This window comes from Phascolarctos cinereus, unplaced genomic scaffold (assembly GCF_003287225.1).
Source record: "Phascolarctos cinereus isolate Bilbo 61053 unplaced genomic scaffold, phaCin_HiC Scaffold_2;HRSCAF=192, whole genome shotgun sequence".
Classification (NCBI taxonomy): Eukaryota; Metazoa; Chordata; class Mammalia; order Diprotodontia; family Phascolarctidae; genus Phascolarctos; species Phascolarctos cinereus.
Genome location: NW_027555625.1, coordinates 406,365,674 through 406,383,451, shown reverse-complemented (window position 1 = coordinate 406,383,451; position 17,778 = coordinate 406,365,674). Strand labels below are relative to the sequence as shown.

General features: G+C 38.4%; 1 protein-coding gene across 4 annotated transcripts in view; it reads right to left on the bottom strand.

Annotated features, from left to right (window-relative positions):
- RANBP17 (RAN binding protein 17) overlaps positions 1 to 17,778 on the bottom strand; it is a 324,967-nt gene that overhangs the window by 112,359 nt on the left and 194,830 nt on the right. For all 4 annotated transcript variants that reach the window (XM_020992315.2, XM_078150547.1, XM_078150546.1 and 1 more), the window contains 2 exons: positions 2,144 to 2,217; positions 972 to 1,052 (listed from right to left, as the gene is read on the bottom strand). In XM_020992315.2, coding sequence (XP_020847974.1) covers positions 972 to 1,052; positions 2,144 to 2,217 — 155 coding nt within the window. The remainder of the gene's footprint in view (positions 1 to 971; positions 1,053 to 2,143; positions 2,218 to 17,778) is intronic.

Here is a 17,778-nt window from a genome sequence, read left to right as displayed (position 1 = left end):
TTACTTGTACAAAAGAGGCCTTCAAATACAATCATGCATTAGGCAGCATGGTACAGTAGAAGAAGTCACAGGTGAGGTGCCAGAGGATATAGGTTCAAATCCCACCCTCTTCCCCTTACTAGCAGTGAGTCACTTCACCTCTTTGGGCCTTAGTTTCCTCATTTGTAAAATGAAGGGATTGGATTAGAGAGAGGGCCCATGGGATCCCTTCAAGGTCTAGAAATATGATACTGTCTGTCACCCTGGCATTTTCCTTATTCCTCCTACTTGTTTATTGGGGACTACAGGATCTGGAGTGAGAGGCCCTGGGTTTGAATCTAGCCATGCCATCTTGGGCAAGTCACTTCTCTCTGAACCTCGGTGCCACCTCTGTGTTAAAATGAGGCAGCTGGATAAGATGCTTTCCAAGTTCCCTTTCAGAAGTAATTCTATGTATTATGATACTATAGTCGTACAAATAGGGAAGGAATCTATACACCAATCTACCTTGCAAGGATGCAGTGTCTTTGCATTAAAATATATTTCCTACCCTGTATTATGGTTTCGTGTGTGTGTGTGTGTGTGTGTGACTGCATCATTCCTATTAGATAAGAAGCTTCTTAGTGACAGGGGCTATGTTATTTTTCATCTTTCATTGTATTCCTAAATACTGAGCTGTGTCTTATAAGTATGAAGTGCTTAATAAATATTTATTGTTTGAGTAAGTGGTCCTAAAATGTTGAGTCATACAGTTGTAGATTCGGAAGGTACTTCAGAACTCATCTAGTCCAAATCCTTTTTGAAGTAAGAATATCTTATGCAGAAAGCCTGACAAATGATCACTGAGCTTCCAATGAAAACCTTCAGTGATGGGTAACTTGGTATTACACAAGACTGCCATTTTGGCAGAGTTAACAGTGATAATAATAGTGCTGTATATGATGCATCATGCTACAGTTTATACTCTACCAGACACACAGCAAAAAGGATATCCAACAGAAAGATCATTTAGGAACTGCAGAGTTCTCGCTATCACAGGGTCACATCTTCCCCAGTATTTAAGGTTTGTAACACTAGAATAAAGAAAAAATTGATGATAAGTGATATGTTTTTTGTAAAAGAAACCAATATATACAGACTTTAGGCAAATTCAATTGAGAAGTTAGATGATTATTATTACCACACATTTCACAAAATGTAAAACTGTCCCCCAAAACAACAGAAGGTTTTCCATTCCATTCTTCTTCAGTAACATTCAAAATTTCAGTCATCTCACAATGTACATAGTCATTATAAATGTTGATTTCTGTGCATTCTACAGCTGTCTCAGTTTTTAATAGAGGAAACTAGGTTTGCATAGACAATAAATCCATTAGGGTAAATTAAAACATTAAACGAATTATAAGTTAGCTCCAAAATTCCTGCAAAGAAATTATTGTATCTATAGGTACAAACCTCTTTTCTCATGAAAATAAAATTTTTAGACATTCTCTAAGGTAAAACCATAGGGAAAGCAAGGGAAGTTAGGTCTATTGTTATGCTCATTCTAGAATGTTAAAGGGTCCCATGAATTTGTTCCTTCAGGAACAGATGGAAAGAAGAACTCTAATGCTTCCTTGCTTTTCTTCTTCCCATAAACAGTAATCTTTCTAATGGGTTTCCAGTTTGGGGCCCTGGATATTTTTTCAACTGTTCTGAATTATTGTGTAAAAAATTAAAATGTATCAAACTAAGAAGTCACTGGCATTTGCAAGCTAAGCTACATCTCATAGCACTTAAAAAAAAATCATAGATTGTAAAGTTGAAAGGGAACCAGTTAGTATGATAACCTTCCTTTTGCAGAGGAGGAAACGAAGGCCCAGCGAGGTGAGAGGACTTTCCTGTGGTCATACAAAACTATGAGATGGAACTGATTTGATTAGAACTCTTCGACTTGTGTGCTCATCATCTCTTAACATATGGATAATCTGACATAGCAAGGTCTTCTATATGACTTATGGTTATAAAAATAACCCAAGTTATAGACTGCCGTGCTCATATAGAAACCATAATGGGAACATTCTAGACACTAAAATGGGTTTAGTTATAATATCAAGAATTTTGTTAAAGTAGCTCTATTAAAAAAAAAAGAATAAATGGATAAGAAATCAAAGTATTAACTCACATTTTTGTCATAAATGTTTCTAGAACATGGTTGTCACCTGTTATTCCCAAGACCTCAGACATTCGGGCATATACCTGTATGGAAACATTTCTACAGTCAAAAAGGGCATTATCAAGACATATTTTAAAAACATATTAGCAAAAGGAACTGTTTCAAATTATAATTTATTTTCCATTTTTACAATTGTACCGGAGGAAGGGTAAAAACTGGCCTTTCTGGGGAGGCAGAGAATTTCATGTTCCCTCAGTCTTTCAATTCCTTAGGAAATTTTGACCTAATCATGATGCTTGCACTCAGAAAGTGGCCTCCCTTGTCTACGATCTATGCTGTAGTAGGTCCGGCTTAGGAAGACGACAAAGAAAAAACAACAACATCAGCAACAACCCAACCAAAGACCCGTGGAACACCTCCTGGCCCCAGGAGCTGTCTCTTGTCTTCAGGAAGCGCACTGGAAATGAGGGGCAGTTAGGTAAGCGGTGCAGCGGACAGAGTGCTGGGCCTGGAAACTTCCTAGCTGCACGACCCTCGGCAAGCTACTTAACCCTGTTTGCCTCTGTTTCCTCATCTGTAAAATACTCTGGATAAGGAAATGGCCAACCACTCCAGCACCTTTGCCAAGAAACCCCACATAAGTTCACAAAGAGTCAGACGCGACTGAAACGACTCAACAAGAACAAAAACTTGAAATGAGCTACAACTCTCTATGATACGCTGCATACTGAATTTTCTAAACATGTGCAAAACCCACAAAAACAATGACTATAGTAAGTACAAAAGGTGATAAACCATTTCAAGGAGTTCTCCTCCATCAGCCCTTGCCTGTGTTCTCCTAAACAGAGATATGCCTGGCTTATTTTGCTGAATCTGAAGTTCTAAAACACAGGGTCCCTCCTCTGAGAACACCTGGAGCCTTTGAACTCAATTTCACTGTGGGAAAGTGAGCTGAAGAGGTCTGAGGCATGGCTCACACTCCTCATAATCCAAACCATGCCAGGCTTTATAAACATACCCTACGGCTCACACCCCGAGCGGGAGAATTCCACAGATGGCCAATGGAATGCTCTCTGTGAGGCTGGCAGAGCCAAAGAGGTGGGCTAACACCTCCACACGCTTTGCCACTTTGGTGTGATTCCAGGTTATCCTACGTTAATCTAGGCCATTGCCAGACACCAGCTCTATGGGTGATTTCTGTCTGTGATTTGATCCCCTCTGACTGTTTATTTGTTGCCTCAATTTCTCTTGGTCTGTTCTTTCATATGGCATGCTTATTTAGCCTTCTGTTGTTCATATGGAAACTTCAACCTAATGTATTTCCATGGGTCATGAGAGCAGCATAAAAGTCCTAGAGCACCACAAATCACCCAGAGCTATGTAGTGATACAGGGGAGGTCAAGCTGTTCATTGCAGAAATCTCACACTGGGGTTTTAAACAGAATTCAAACCAGAGTCTTCTGTTCCAGGGTTTTGAAACTAAGTTTCCTTTGTCCAGATGGTTCCTACAGCCTGGCAGAGTGAGTCAGAGAATGAGAAAGGGTGATATTTACATGTATTTCTTCTGTCTCTGAAGCTAGCCTCTAAACCACTGTGACAAGCTTTCTAGACTTCTTTAACTGTTCCTGGTCTACCTTCCCTTTTCAACTTCTCTGAAAGAAAATTCTAACTAGGACTCTGTGACAACTATCGCCAATGTGACAGACCCTTGGGCTGTGCCCTACATTCAACAATATCGACAGCCATTTGTTGCTAGCCCTTAATAAGGGGAAGCTTTAACACCAGTCACTACTTGTGGAGATGGCAAAGGGACAAAACACAAACAACCCTCTTTTCTTCCACTTCCTCACAGCAGGCCTTCTGTGAATGAGGCTGGGGCTACTGCTTCATGAAAGTGACCCAGTTTAAAAGCCAGAAAATGGCAGTTAACATCCTATAAATATTCACTATACACCCAGCCCTGGCCGGCCACTTCAAAATTAGTTCTGCATAGTCCTATAAGGGTAAGAGGCTGGGTTGAAGAGGGCCATGCAAGTTCATCCTAGCTGCAACCTATATCAAATGGCCTGTTGATGGTGGGTCATTAGCATCACTCTTAAAAATGCACTCCGATACTAGAAATCTCAATTTCCGACAAAGCAGCTCTGACAAGGACATGGCTGTCGAGGGTCCGTAACAGCACACGTTACTGCTTTTTCTCACTTAAGTTTCTTGTCCTGAACAACGTCAACAGCACTTTGAGATTTTACCAACTTACAAATCAAGAAAGCAAATTTGGATCTTTTTGGAAAATCTTTCACATTTATTTAAAAATAATCTTCATCACAGCCTTGACAACAACCAACAAACATGAATCTTAAAGTAATAACAATCATGACATTATAAACTTCCATCATTTACTTCATAGAAAAAAACACATAGATAAGCTTTAACAAAGTAATACTACATTCATCCTACTTATTTACATGTCTCTTCCCTCCCATTTTCTACATATTTTCCAGATTTTCACTGTCATTATTTATGCAGTAGAAATCAGTGTGTAAACTGTCTTTTTGATTCTATTTTCTTATCCATAAGCAGAGAATTTTGACAATTATAATTTATAATATATTTGAAAATCTGACAGGTAAAAAAGTTCTTCTTTCCTTTCCTTTTTCATGATTTCCCTTGATATTCTTGACCATTTGTCTTTCTATATAAACTTTTAAATTATTTTACCTAATCTTTGAAGTATCCCATTGGTACTGCAATCAATTTGTAAATCAGTGTATGCAGAATTGTCATCTTTACTGTACTGTACTGTACTGTAACTGTACTATAGTATACTATACTATATTAGCTATATACATGGGATCTCTCCAATTATTTATTGCTTCTTTTTTTTTGTTAGAAATATGTAGAAATGCTGATGATTTTTGTGGGTTTATTTTACCAAATTATTATCTTGGTAGTTTTTTGTTGTTGAATTTCTCGGGTTTTCTACACTCATTTGCAAATTTGATATATTTTAACTTTTCTTCTTTGCGAATGCCTATTTCCTTCATTTCTTTTTTTTTTTCCTCATTGTTCTAGCTAGCATTTCTAAAACTATTTTGAGGAGTAATAGTAGGGGCAGAGTCCCTGCTTTATATTTGTTTTTAATAGTTTTGTTTTTCCATGATATATAATGTTAGTTCTCAGTTTCAAATAAATAACCAAGCAAAAAATTATTACAGTTGTATACTTTTTAATGTCTTAGCATGAAGGATTATTGTATTTTATCTGTACATATTGATAAAATAATTTTATTTTATGAATTTTATTATTTAGTAAGCTTATGTTTTGTTATTCTAATGGTAAACTATCATTGGATTTCAAGTATAAAGCTTAACTGATAGGCATACTTCTTGAACTACTGCTATATCTGGAATGCCAGAATTGTATATTTTTACATGGACATTCATGAACAATATTCACCTCTGCTTCTCTTTCTCTACCTTATTATTACCATGCCATATTTATTATATAAAAAGAGTTAGGTAGAATGCTGTCTTTTTCTATGCTTGCAAAGAATTTATATTACAGGGATTATTAAGGTCTTCAAATGCTTGATAATATTCAATATTAATTCATTCAGCCAACTAATTAAATAATTATGTTCAAGGAACTGTCACAGGTGCTAGGATGGATTCAGAGATAAATAAAACACGATTCCTGTCCTCAAGGAACTTATAATCTAGTAAAAAAAAAGATCTTGTTACCTTTTTATTTTAATATTCAGATACTATATTTTTATTTTAATAAAGTTAATTACAGTCAACAACATGTGTCTTTTAAAAATATTTCTATTTTCCTTTTTGATGAAGATTATACTTGAAAAACTTTTTGTGTCATTTCTTTGTTGGGAAAAACACAGAGGAAAGAATAAGCTACAAAAAGCTTTGTGCTATTATTGCGCTCCATTGTCAAAACAGTTTCTCACTGCATCAGATTTTACCCAATAAAATAATGGAAAAACAGTCAACACTGTCACGTGGCAGAGCTTTAATCCACAGTTATCTTTGTAACCTGTACTCTTCCTTTTATCATCCATTAGCTTGGATTCTCATCATTCCATCTAGAACCGTGTCAACGCTTTTGTCCCTGGGGATTCCTCTCAACTACTACGATCTGACAGTCAAGCTTCAGTACTAAATAGGATCATTACCTCTTAAATCCACTTATCTGATCCACTGAATAGTAAATTGAAAAGCTCATTAACAGCAACAATCTGATTTGTTTTCACGTGTGACAGGGTCACTTAAAATCAATGTATGACTAGAGTGGTTCTTTTAACAGACTCACACACTTTCCAAGGCACCCTATAATTCATGAAGCATATAGATAATATGAAAATGTCCACAAACATTTGAAATTTAATGATGTCTCAGATAAAACCATCATGGAATAATTTGGAGTTGGAGAGCAATTTGTTCAGGAAATATATGTCTAATAGATGAATGTAATCAGTTCCCTCAAGGAGTTCTAAGATTTTCTATTATGGAAAACATGTCAAAGAGACACTTTTCTGAAGTCCACATACTGTTATAATAGAAGGCTATTTCAATTTCAATTCAACAACTGAATAAGCATTTATTAAGTGCCTTTGATAAGGCAAGGCATTTTGTGCTTAGTTTGCATTACAAAAGCCACAAGAACAACAACACAGTGCCCTTAACAAGCTCACATTATACTGGGAGATATTGCAAAAAGACATAAGTAAATAGAAGTCAACTTGAATGGGGTGGCAAGAACACTAGCACCTTGGCGGAAGTGGGAAAGCTTCCTTTTAGGAGTTGGCACCTAAGATGGACCTTAAAAGAAGCTGAGGATTCTAAGAGATGGGGGTGAGGAGGGAACACATTCTAGATAGTGGGGCAGCCCACATAAAGCCCCAGAGGTGGGAGATGAAATGCTGAATCCAGGGAACAGGTATGCTGGTTTGGCTAGTGCCCAGAATATAAGGGAAAGAATGTGAAATAAATCTGGAGAGACAGGCTGGAGCCACTTTGTAAAAAGACTTTACATTCAGAGGAGTTTGTATTTTATCTTAGAAACATCAGAGAGCCACTAACAATTCTTAAGCAGGAGAGCAACAGGGTCAGACCTATGCTTAGGAAAGGGAAAGGAACGAGCATTCATTAAGCACTTACCCTGTGCCAGGAATTGTGCTAAGTACCTTACCAATATTATCTCACTGGATTCTCACAACCTGTGAGGTAGGTGCTATTATGATCCTCATTTTACATCTGAAGAAAATGAGGCATATCATATGGAAACCAATGAGACAGAGACTGAGCTGCCAGTGACATAGCTAATAAATGTCTGAAGCTGGATTTGAACCCAGGTCTTCCTGAATCCAAGCCCCATGCTCTATCCACTGCACTGCACAGCTCTAAGATAATATTATTTTGATAGACATGTGGGAGTTACGTTGGGTGAGGGGAAGAGGCAGAAGCAAGGAGACAAGTTAGGAGTGTACTGCATTAGTACAGAGGAGAAGCCTTGGTGAGATGGGATAAGTTCAGTGAAAGGGAGAAGTGAGAGAGGGAGATTGATTAAAACTTGTGATTAAGAAGATCCAGGAGTAAAGCAGAAGGAGGAGTCAAGAATGACTGTAAGATCATGAGGCTTAAGGATGTTGAATATTTTTTAGGGCTCCTTTTCTCTTTCCTGTTGTTTGAGGCAGCAGAAAGGGCCTGTAAGGGTCACAATACTCATCCTACTGAAGGTAACAATGGACTTCAGCACCAAAAAGGTATCAAAGGAAAAAGGTCTTAAAATTATTTATAGCTTAAATTGTAAAAGTCAACTTCACTTTCCACGTGCTTGATGCTCCACAGAAATTGGACTCTGTGCCAGTCTCCAAGCACATCCTGTGTTTTCCTGCCTTTGCTCTCACTGTTCCTTGTGCCTGGAATTCTCTCTTCTGCACGCTGCATCCTCTACTCATCATTTAAAACCCACGTCAAATGCTATGTTGCCATGAAGTTTTCCCTGATCTCTCTGATCCCCTCTAGTCACCTTTCTCCTTTACTCTTCATACACCGAACTTGCACTTCTCCTGTATGATTTTGTTACATACATTATTTCTAAATATCATACCTACCATTAGCTGCTTAAAGGCAAAGAGCATTTAGGAAATGTTTTGCTTTCTTAGCACAGTGTTTACACACAATAGGCTCCCAATAAATGCTTATTCAATTGCGCACAATATGGTAAGAAGGAATCTTACAAATCCCATTGTATAATGTAAGTTTCTTGGGAGCAAATACTACTTTATTTTTCTCTTTGTATTCTCAGGATCCAGGTGGTGCTCAATAAATGCTTGTTGAGTTGCACTGATTACATATACATTATTATGCAGTCCTGCTCTTCCTCCTGAGTCCCAGTACATTTCCAACTGCCTCCCAGACATTTCTACCTACATGCTCTGAAAGCATCTTGATCTAAACATGTCCAAAAACAATGCACCATCTTCCTTCCAAACCTGTCATTCTTTCCAACTTCTCTGTTCATGGAGATGGTACCACCATTCTCTCAATCATCCAGGCGGGAACCTTGCTGTAATTCTTCTTGATGTCTTACTCTCCCTCAAGCCCAGTATCCAGTGAGTTATCAAAACCTATCATCTCTATTTTGGAAATACTTTTTCCATTTACTCTAGATTGGACCTGACTCAGAATTGGTCCAATGCTTTAGATCTAGGACTGGAACAAAATGAGATACTAGTAGGCCGTCCTGAAGGTAGTTTGCCATAGCACAGAAAGGATTCTGTGCATGTCTAGAACTCCAGTTCAGGTCTCACTGGTCTCCATGTGGTATGCATTTAGGTAGCAGGCCAGACTGGGTATGGTAACAGTGGAATATTCACCAAATCTGAAAGGAACTGACTTCTCATGGGATGGCCATTCATGCCTTAGGTAGCCAGGAAGGCATGAGATACAGCTTATACTACCCCATCTAAACCCCTTCCTTCATCCTTATACTACCATTTTCCTAGTTCAGGTCTCACCACCTCTGCTTGGACTATTCTAATAGCTTCCTAACTAGTTTTTCTATTTCAAGTCTTTCTCTCTTCCATTCTATCCTTCAGTCAAAATAATGTTTCTAACCGATGGCACTTCCAAATCTTCACTGGCTCTCTGCTGCTTACCAACAAAATAAACAAAACCAAACTTCTTAGCTTGGCATCGAAGGCATTCCCTGGCTGCAACTGACCTTTTCAATCTTACTTCATGGGACTTCCTTTCTTGCACTCTATGTTTCAACCAAACTGGAGTACTTGCTACTTTCCAATCTTGTTCTGCCCTGTCTTAAATTGCCACATAGGAACATGCCATATTCCAGGCTTGGAATAGCTTCCCTTCACCCTCATTGATACAGAAATCTTTCTTCCTTAAGGTCCAGCTCCTCTGCCAATTGGTCTATGATGTCTCCCTCTGATCTTCCCAGCCAGAACAGATCCCTTTCCTTGTGACTCTCTTATATGTCTGTGATGGGTCTGATCTCTCCTATGCAACGAATTCCTAACTGCTATTAGTGTTGTTTGTGTATCTGTTCTGTGCTATGGCTAGGCAACGAGATGTCCAAAGTTAGAGCCTCTGCGTGTTTCCTAGCTGCATTCCCCATATCTAGCACAGGGCCTCGCATGTAGGAGGATCTTAATAAATGCTGACTGAACTGAGCTGAAGCCTTTAGAAGCAGTTAGGCAATGCAGACGTGCTGTGCAAATTCTGCTATAAAAATCAAATGAATTTTCTGAGGACTCATAGGCACAGTTTACAAAATACCAATTGAAGAATGGGAGGATATGTGAAGAAAGGTAGCAAGACAGCATAAATATAAACATTTTCACTGGTATCATTTCATTGGCTGTCTCTGCACAAATGGCATAGTGGTAGGTCTGCTATGTATGGCTTACTGCTATTTAATATCATTCTGCTTTCCTAGCCTAATCTCCTATCATAGTATGGGATACTCTATGTGTATATGTGGCATATTCTTTCATTTACACTATCATATTCCAGCCAAACTGGAGAATGTGCTCCTACTAGTACATATCCTATGTTTTCCCATTTTTGTGACTCATGTTCTTTATTCCTCTACCTCCCTTCTATTTCTGACATTTTCTACCTCTCTGATGCACTTATGATGTATTATTTTGTATAGATCATATGGGAACAGGGTGAGAGAGGGAGACTATGTTTTACCTAAAAAATCCTTCAATTTAAGCAAGTGGTTTGTATACAGTAGGAGCTTAACATTTGGTGAATTCAGCTGGTATCCTTATTTTAAGTCATGCCATATCCATCTTTCTATTTCTGCAGTGCTTACTTAGCTCAATAAATAGTAGGTTTTTAATAAGTTTATTGAATAAGTGAATGAAACCCTAAAAAATCATAGTTTTAATGCTAAAATTCCACCCGCTTTACAGTATCTCCCCTGGTTGCCTCAGCCTGAAGCAATCTCTCCCTCCTTTGCTTCTTATTTGTATAGCTAGGTCAAGATTAGTATGAATGATGAATCCTATGAAGTGGTTGAATTATTCAAATTCACATAGCATATTTCCATTGGGCTGGAATCAATTACCAAATTTTACATTATTATAACTTCAAATAAGGCTAATTTGAATACATATGGCCACTTTATAGAATTCATTATTTGCATTAATCAGGACCTAACTATCACTCATTTGTCAGTTATCACCATTCTCCCCTATAAATATCCTGGTTTCCCAAAATGGATTGCAAGTTAAGCTCCTTGAGGTCAGGGAATCTGTATTTATAAAGTTGAGGTGTACCTTTGTATATCCCCCACTTGCATCTAGCATGAATGTGATAGCTCACATTTAATAGTCTGTATTTATATGGTTCTTTGTTGTTTGAAAAACTTTCTTTACAACCTATTAGGTAAGCAGTGCTATTATTCTCTCCACGTTACAGATGAGGAAAATAAGGTTCAGGGAGACTGAGTGACTTGTCCAAGACTATGTGGCTGGTAGTAGAGGCAGAATTGTAGCCTAAGACCAACACTCTTACAGCTACACTAGTCATGGTGGTGGTTTAATATCTTCATGATACAGAGCCAACACAGGTATAAAGCAAAGGGTCCTTATTTTAAGGATTTTTACATTATGTTATGTAGAAGAAAAATTCATTTAAAAATCATGTTACAGTTTTGAACTTCCACTCTACCCTCCCGCCTCAGTACGCTGTAAAAGTAGTGTAGAGTTCGGGAGTGGGCCTGGAGTCTGAGCCTGGTTCTACCAAGCTGGCAAGTTTTAGTTTATATCTGGGCCTCTTGATGGACTAAGGAAGTTTATTGACCAGGCCCAGCAGGTATAAAAATTAAGAGGTCTGGTTAGCCATGAGATGATGAATTAATCGGCCAAAGCAACTTGTAGTCATCATCTACTAAGGCTAAGCTGGGTTGTCTTGCAAATTGGTCCATATGTATGAAACCAACTCTTTTTTAGGCACTAAAACAAAGCTCTTGAAACCTCCCTATGTGTTCCGGGTTAATTAATATATTCTATTTCTAAGCAAGAGCAAGTAGGTGGTGCAGGGGATAGACTGCCAGGCCTGGAGACAGGAAGACTTGAGTTCAAGTCCAGCCTCAGACACTTACTGGCTGTGTGACCCTAAACAAGTCACCTAGCCCTGTTTGCCTCAGTTCCTCAACTGTAAAATGAGTTGGCAAAGGAAATGGCAAACCACTCCAGTATCTCTGCCAAGAAAAACCCAAATGGGATCACGAAGAGTCGGACATGACTGAAATGGCTAAACAACAACAATTTCTAAGCTGTCAAAAGTGTCTTTGATTTTAAGTATAACCACATGAAACAACTGCTTAGAAAATTCACAAAAGGGACCAAAAATTTTAGAAAACATTTTATTTTTAAAACATTATGCTTTGATGTCACTAAATGTGTCTATTATAATCAGTCACCCAACTTCCAACAGAATAAATGTATGTTGAATTGGATTCAAACTAATTTTGCATTTCAACTGTAATATTTTCAACATGAAATAATGAATGTGGAAGCACTTGAAGAAATGCAGGTTGAGGTACAAAGGTCAGCTATCGAAACAACTCTGAAGATGAATGGTAAACCTCATTAGCACATGTCACTGGCGAAAAAGAGCTGCTTCTTCCGAGGCATCTGCCTCAGAACAGTTTTGTTTGTTGGCAGTTCATGAGCCTTGGATACTCATGATATGATCCTTTCATCCTCACATACTCTATAGCCATGGTGCTTATAATGTACAGGAAAAAGCAGCCGGCTATATAAGTAGCCTCTTAGTGACCCAACAGATACTATAACTAATCAGGTAATAAAATTATGTAATGTCGTATGTGCATTTGCAGGTAGCTTGAATTATCTTTTATATGCTGCATAAGAGAGAAAACAGATGAGGAAACTAGACAAGGGAATAAATACAGACAAGACAGAACATTTGATGCTGCAGGTTTAATTTAGCAGAAAAAAGAAAAGCATGTGATATAATAATCAAAATTTTATTGTTCTATTTCTCCAATCCTAATCCTCAGTCCTGGGTTTTTGTAGCTTTGTTCCTGATACTCTAGTTATAACTTTGAAAAGCTAATTATGTCAATTCTTAAATTTGAAGTAGATTACAGAACTGGGAAACCCAGAATATTAGTTCCTAAAGGTTGTATGGATATATAATGACAGTCACAGAAATTCAATAACAACACTGTATGAAATGCACTCAAAAGCACCACATGAAACAAATTAAAAAGAACAATGAATCTCTCATACTGTGCAAATAAGAAAATAAAAGAAAACACTGCTTCTATAGGTTTTCATGAGAGCTGTTATAATGAATTAAGGATTCTGATAATGAATCTTCAGAAAATTACAGTAAAGTTAATACCCTTAGGCATACTATAAATGTTTAAGATCTTATAACTCCACAAAAGCTCTGAACAGGCTTCATGTGGAAAATTAGTATTGTTGAAGAAATCAACATTCAAATTTTTACTATCAGATATACACAAATATTATCCCCAGGGTAATTTGTTCTTAAAAAATTTACATTTATAACTGCAAATTTGTGATACTAAATTAAAAAAGTAAGGCTGATATGCATTTCAAAGTATTATTTTAACCAACTGCTATGAATCACAGCTTGTTTTAAATTCGTTTTGATTTGGTCAGTAAAATGTGTAACAACAAAGGATCCTACATAAATCTGCCTGAAAACATTGAGATTTCTTAGCAGGAGAGGTTGAGAAAAAGAGCACAAGTTCCCTTATTAAGGGTAGGAGCCTTATTTCCCCATATATTTTGTCTTGGGGTTCAAGTGCTTTTAGGGTCAATGGAACTTCTCAAGTAAAAGAGAGCCCCCAAAGAGGCAGGAGAAAAAGAAGGGTAAAAGAGCAAGGTAATAGAGCATTTAATGACTTGGACCAGAACCATTTGGAACTAAAGATCCTGGGGCCTATTAGCCTTAGCAAGAGAATAAAACATGATTATCACCATTAACTTATTGTCATATAAATAGGATGGAAGGCATAAACATAATGATGCACATTAAATACATTTCAAACTTAATGACATTGAATAAATTCATGTTTTCTTGGGTGAATAATTTTTCCAAATTCTAATTTAAAATATTAGGTAAATTCAGAATTAAAATTATGTAAGATAATAGTTGGGCAGAGTTTTATTAAAAAACAAAAATTTCCTTTTGTGTCAAGTAGTTTAAAATGGTAGATGGGTTACAAAATTGGCAGAAAACTTGACACAGAGGATGTGGGATTGAAAGCGTGAAATAAATATTAGGTGTTCTTAGATTTCTGAATCCCCTATGTGATCCACAGTCATTTTGCTAAAGGGCCACCTATCTATCTGGTATAAGAAAATATTATTACCCAGACTCCAATCTGCTATAATATTCAATTGTAGTCATAAGGAAACTTTGGCCCCACTTTTCATTTGCTCCACATCCTGTGGCTCAAGGCAAAAGCCCGGCAGGCTGGAGCCCAGGGCTGCCGGCTGCCCTGTGATAATCCCCTCTCCCAGTAGGGGCCTCCACTGATGCATGGCTAAGAACATGCTTCCTCTTTTTCCTGCACACCATGGGGTGTCCATTCTTAACTCCGGATCAGATCCAGACTACTGAGTAAGGTGGAAGTTAGAGGGTTCCAGAGCCTGCCAGAGCTGTATCCCTACCACTTTATCTGGAAACTTTTGTTTAAAAGGGACGTTAGGAAAACACTGATAGGTGTCAAGAATAGCAAAGTTTAAGCAATTTTTTTACCCCAACCAGGGACCTAATTACCACCTGTTCAACAGAAACTGGAATCCTGCCCTGATCCCCTGTGGGGAGCCACTAACTAAGGATCTCCACCAACATGAACTTAATGTCTCCCGACAGGCCTTCACCGGCCAAGAGGGACAAGGGTCCACTGCACGAGTCACTGGTCATAGGATATACAGCCCATCGAGTGTCTCCTGTGGTGCAACCAGATGAAATCTAACCAGAGAAGATGGCACGTGTGTATCCACATACATTCAGGCACAGCTTTGCTCTTGCAGGCTGCCAATTCCCTTCATGCCTGGGTCCAAACTTCTGTTATTGGTCTGCCATGGATGGAGTCAAGGTGGCACTCCGTCTAAACAAAGCATCTTCCCAGGACCTCTGCTTCCTTGTCTGTACAATGGGAATAGTAACCCTGACCTATGCTCTAAAATAATGAGGAACAAGACATAACTCATTCTGGCAAAATGTTCTGAGGCCTTGGCTTGGGGGGGGGGGGCATTCCAGAAATGCAAACATCTATTTACAACTACCTGCAACAGCAAACTAAGATATGTGAAATAAATTAACTAGATTTACTAATGTCCAAAGCAGGATGAAATATGGGGGAAAGATGGGGTGTAGTGGTAGAGGTTAGGAATCGAGGTTTTCTGTTTCTTCTACTTCCCCATTTACATAAAGTTATTGGTTGTTTTTTGTACCACTGAAGTTCTTCAAAGACACAGAATATAATGGATAAGTACGTTCCAGACACTTCTCAACAGAAAACTAATGTTCAATGGTTTCTGTATCATGGTCATTATTCAGTGGAAACTAAAAAAGAAGAAAATACTCTTCCTTCTGATGTGAGCAGTTTAATTTATCATATTAATCAAATAAGAGGCAATAATCAAGTTAGGATACAATTAAATATGTGCTGTTTTCTAGTGCTTTAATTTCAAAGTCACTCTGGCTCAAAATTTTAGAGTATTCTTTGACCCTTTCTTTGTCATCACCTTTGCATTCAATGACCAAGTCCTACTTGATCCAACCTCTAAAGTATCTCTTTCACACATACCTTCCTCTCCACTCACATGACTTACAACCATAGTTCAGGCCTTGTTACTTCATGCCTAGACTACTGTACTGGCCTTCCATCCCCTTGACTCCATAATCTCTTCTCTTTAATCCATGCCTCACAAATCTGGCTAACCTAATATTCCTAATGCACGGGATTATCACTCCCCTACTTGAGAACCTGGCACTTAAAAGCTGCCACAATCTAGTTCCAGTTTACCTTTCCAGCTTCATTTCATTCTATTCTCCTTCATGCACTGTCTATATTGGTCAAAGTGGAATACTCATTCCCTGATTTCATCCTGCCCTCTCCTGCCTTTACGCATTTACGCAGGCCATCCTCCATACCTGGAAGACATTCTCTATTCATCTCTGAAGGTTAGTCACACTGTTTTCCTTCAAAACCCAGCTCAGACACCACTTTTTTCAAGCCCTTATTTTCCTAAGTTCCAAGCAATCTCTCCTCTCCAGGATGAAATGATGCAATTGCAATATAGCCAGGTGTAGTGGCATGTGTCTGCAGTCCTTGAGGGTATAGAAGCCAGGAGTTAACAGCCAAGAGTTCAGGTAGTATGCAGAAAAATGCTACAGCATCATACTTTGAAGTAGAGAAATCAATTTGCATAGGTAGGAAAGAAGAACCAGGCAGGTATATGGTATAAGGCAGGCATGCAGAGTCCATAGTTTAGAATGCATAACATAAACAAAAATAAGAACAAGTAGGTCAGTACAAAATAACTGCAGAGATCACTGGTCCTACAAGTCTGTCCGTTGAAAGGCAGCATTATGCATTAGAAAGACTATTATATCTAGAATCAATGGATTTAGATTCAAATCCTGAATCAATTCAAATCCTTTTACTTATTTTAAACCTTAGGCAAATCACTTAACCTTTCTGGGACTCAGTTTCCTCAATAGTAAAATGATAAACTTGGACTAGATGACTTTGAAAGTCCCTTTTGGCCCTAAATCTAAGATGATGATAATCAGCCCTGGTTTTATGCTCCCCATAGTACAGGGAGTCAAAGGTTCACAGTGACTGTCCCCAGAGAGAGGCAGACCTCCAAAGGTATTGTTAACTTCTGGGAGTCGCACTAGATCAGGGGTAGGGAACCTGTGGCCTCGAGGCCACATGTGGCCCTCTAGGTCCTCAAGTGCAGCCCTTTGACTGAATCCCAACTTCACAGAACAAATCCCCTTCATAAAAGCATTGGATTCAGTCAAAAGGCCACATCCGAGAACCTAGAAGGCCACAGGTTCCTCACTCCTGCACTAGATAATTCCAAAGATCCATTCCAACTCAGTCTTTAAAATTCTTTCTTTTTTGTACAATATGGTTGGTGTGCTTAGACACTGTTCTAGGTCCTCTGGCGAAGTCTTTGTTCTGGCACTGATATATTCCTAGACAGTGAGTTAAGGCCCTAACGGCATGTGGACTCTGGGTTCTTCAGGGAGATGTAAGGTGTTAGGGAAGGGATTCAGGACAGTGGACAATGCTATGATCAGCCTGGTGCTGCAGAGCCTTCCAGGCGTCTGTTTATAATCGGTAGGAAATGCGCGTTTGAAACTAGGCAAGAAGACAGTATGGCAGGCACTGCTTTGGTTCCTTGCGTTTATTCCTGCATTGATGATTTTCCCAGTCTAAGAAGTAGAAGTACTCATGTATTCCTTGGTGACTTTTTTTTTAGGCATAAATGATAAATAACTGATTTTTAAAGCCCTTTACAACCATGTCCCAGTCTGTCTTTCTAGCCTCATTGGACATTATTTCCCCTTCCTTATTTGATGATCCAGCCAAACTAGGCTCCTTTTTGTTCCTCATACGTGACTATCTTCTGTCTCTGTGCCTTTGTCCTTCCTTCTCAAATGACCTTGCATTTATGCATTTGTTTGTATTTTTTATACTATTCTGTACATTTTTTTTGTTTTGTTTCAAGACAGAGTCTCCCTATCTTGTCCAGGCTGGAAGTTCAGTGGCTACTCATAGGCCTGATTCCAATAGCTTTGACTTACTCTTGTTTCCAGAGAGGATTGATTTACTCCTTCTTAGGTGGTCTCCCACGCCCAGGAACTCACCATATTAAGGCTAGATTTAGTGCAGACAATCTGTCAGCATTAGATATACTGCAATTCAGAACTCCCAAATCGAACTATCCACTAGTCTTGGCCTCCTAGGTAGTAGGAATTACAGGTGTGCATTACCACATCCAGTCTGTATATATTTATATATGTTGTTGTCTCTCCCATTTGAATGTAAGCTACTTAGACAGGAATTATACC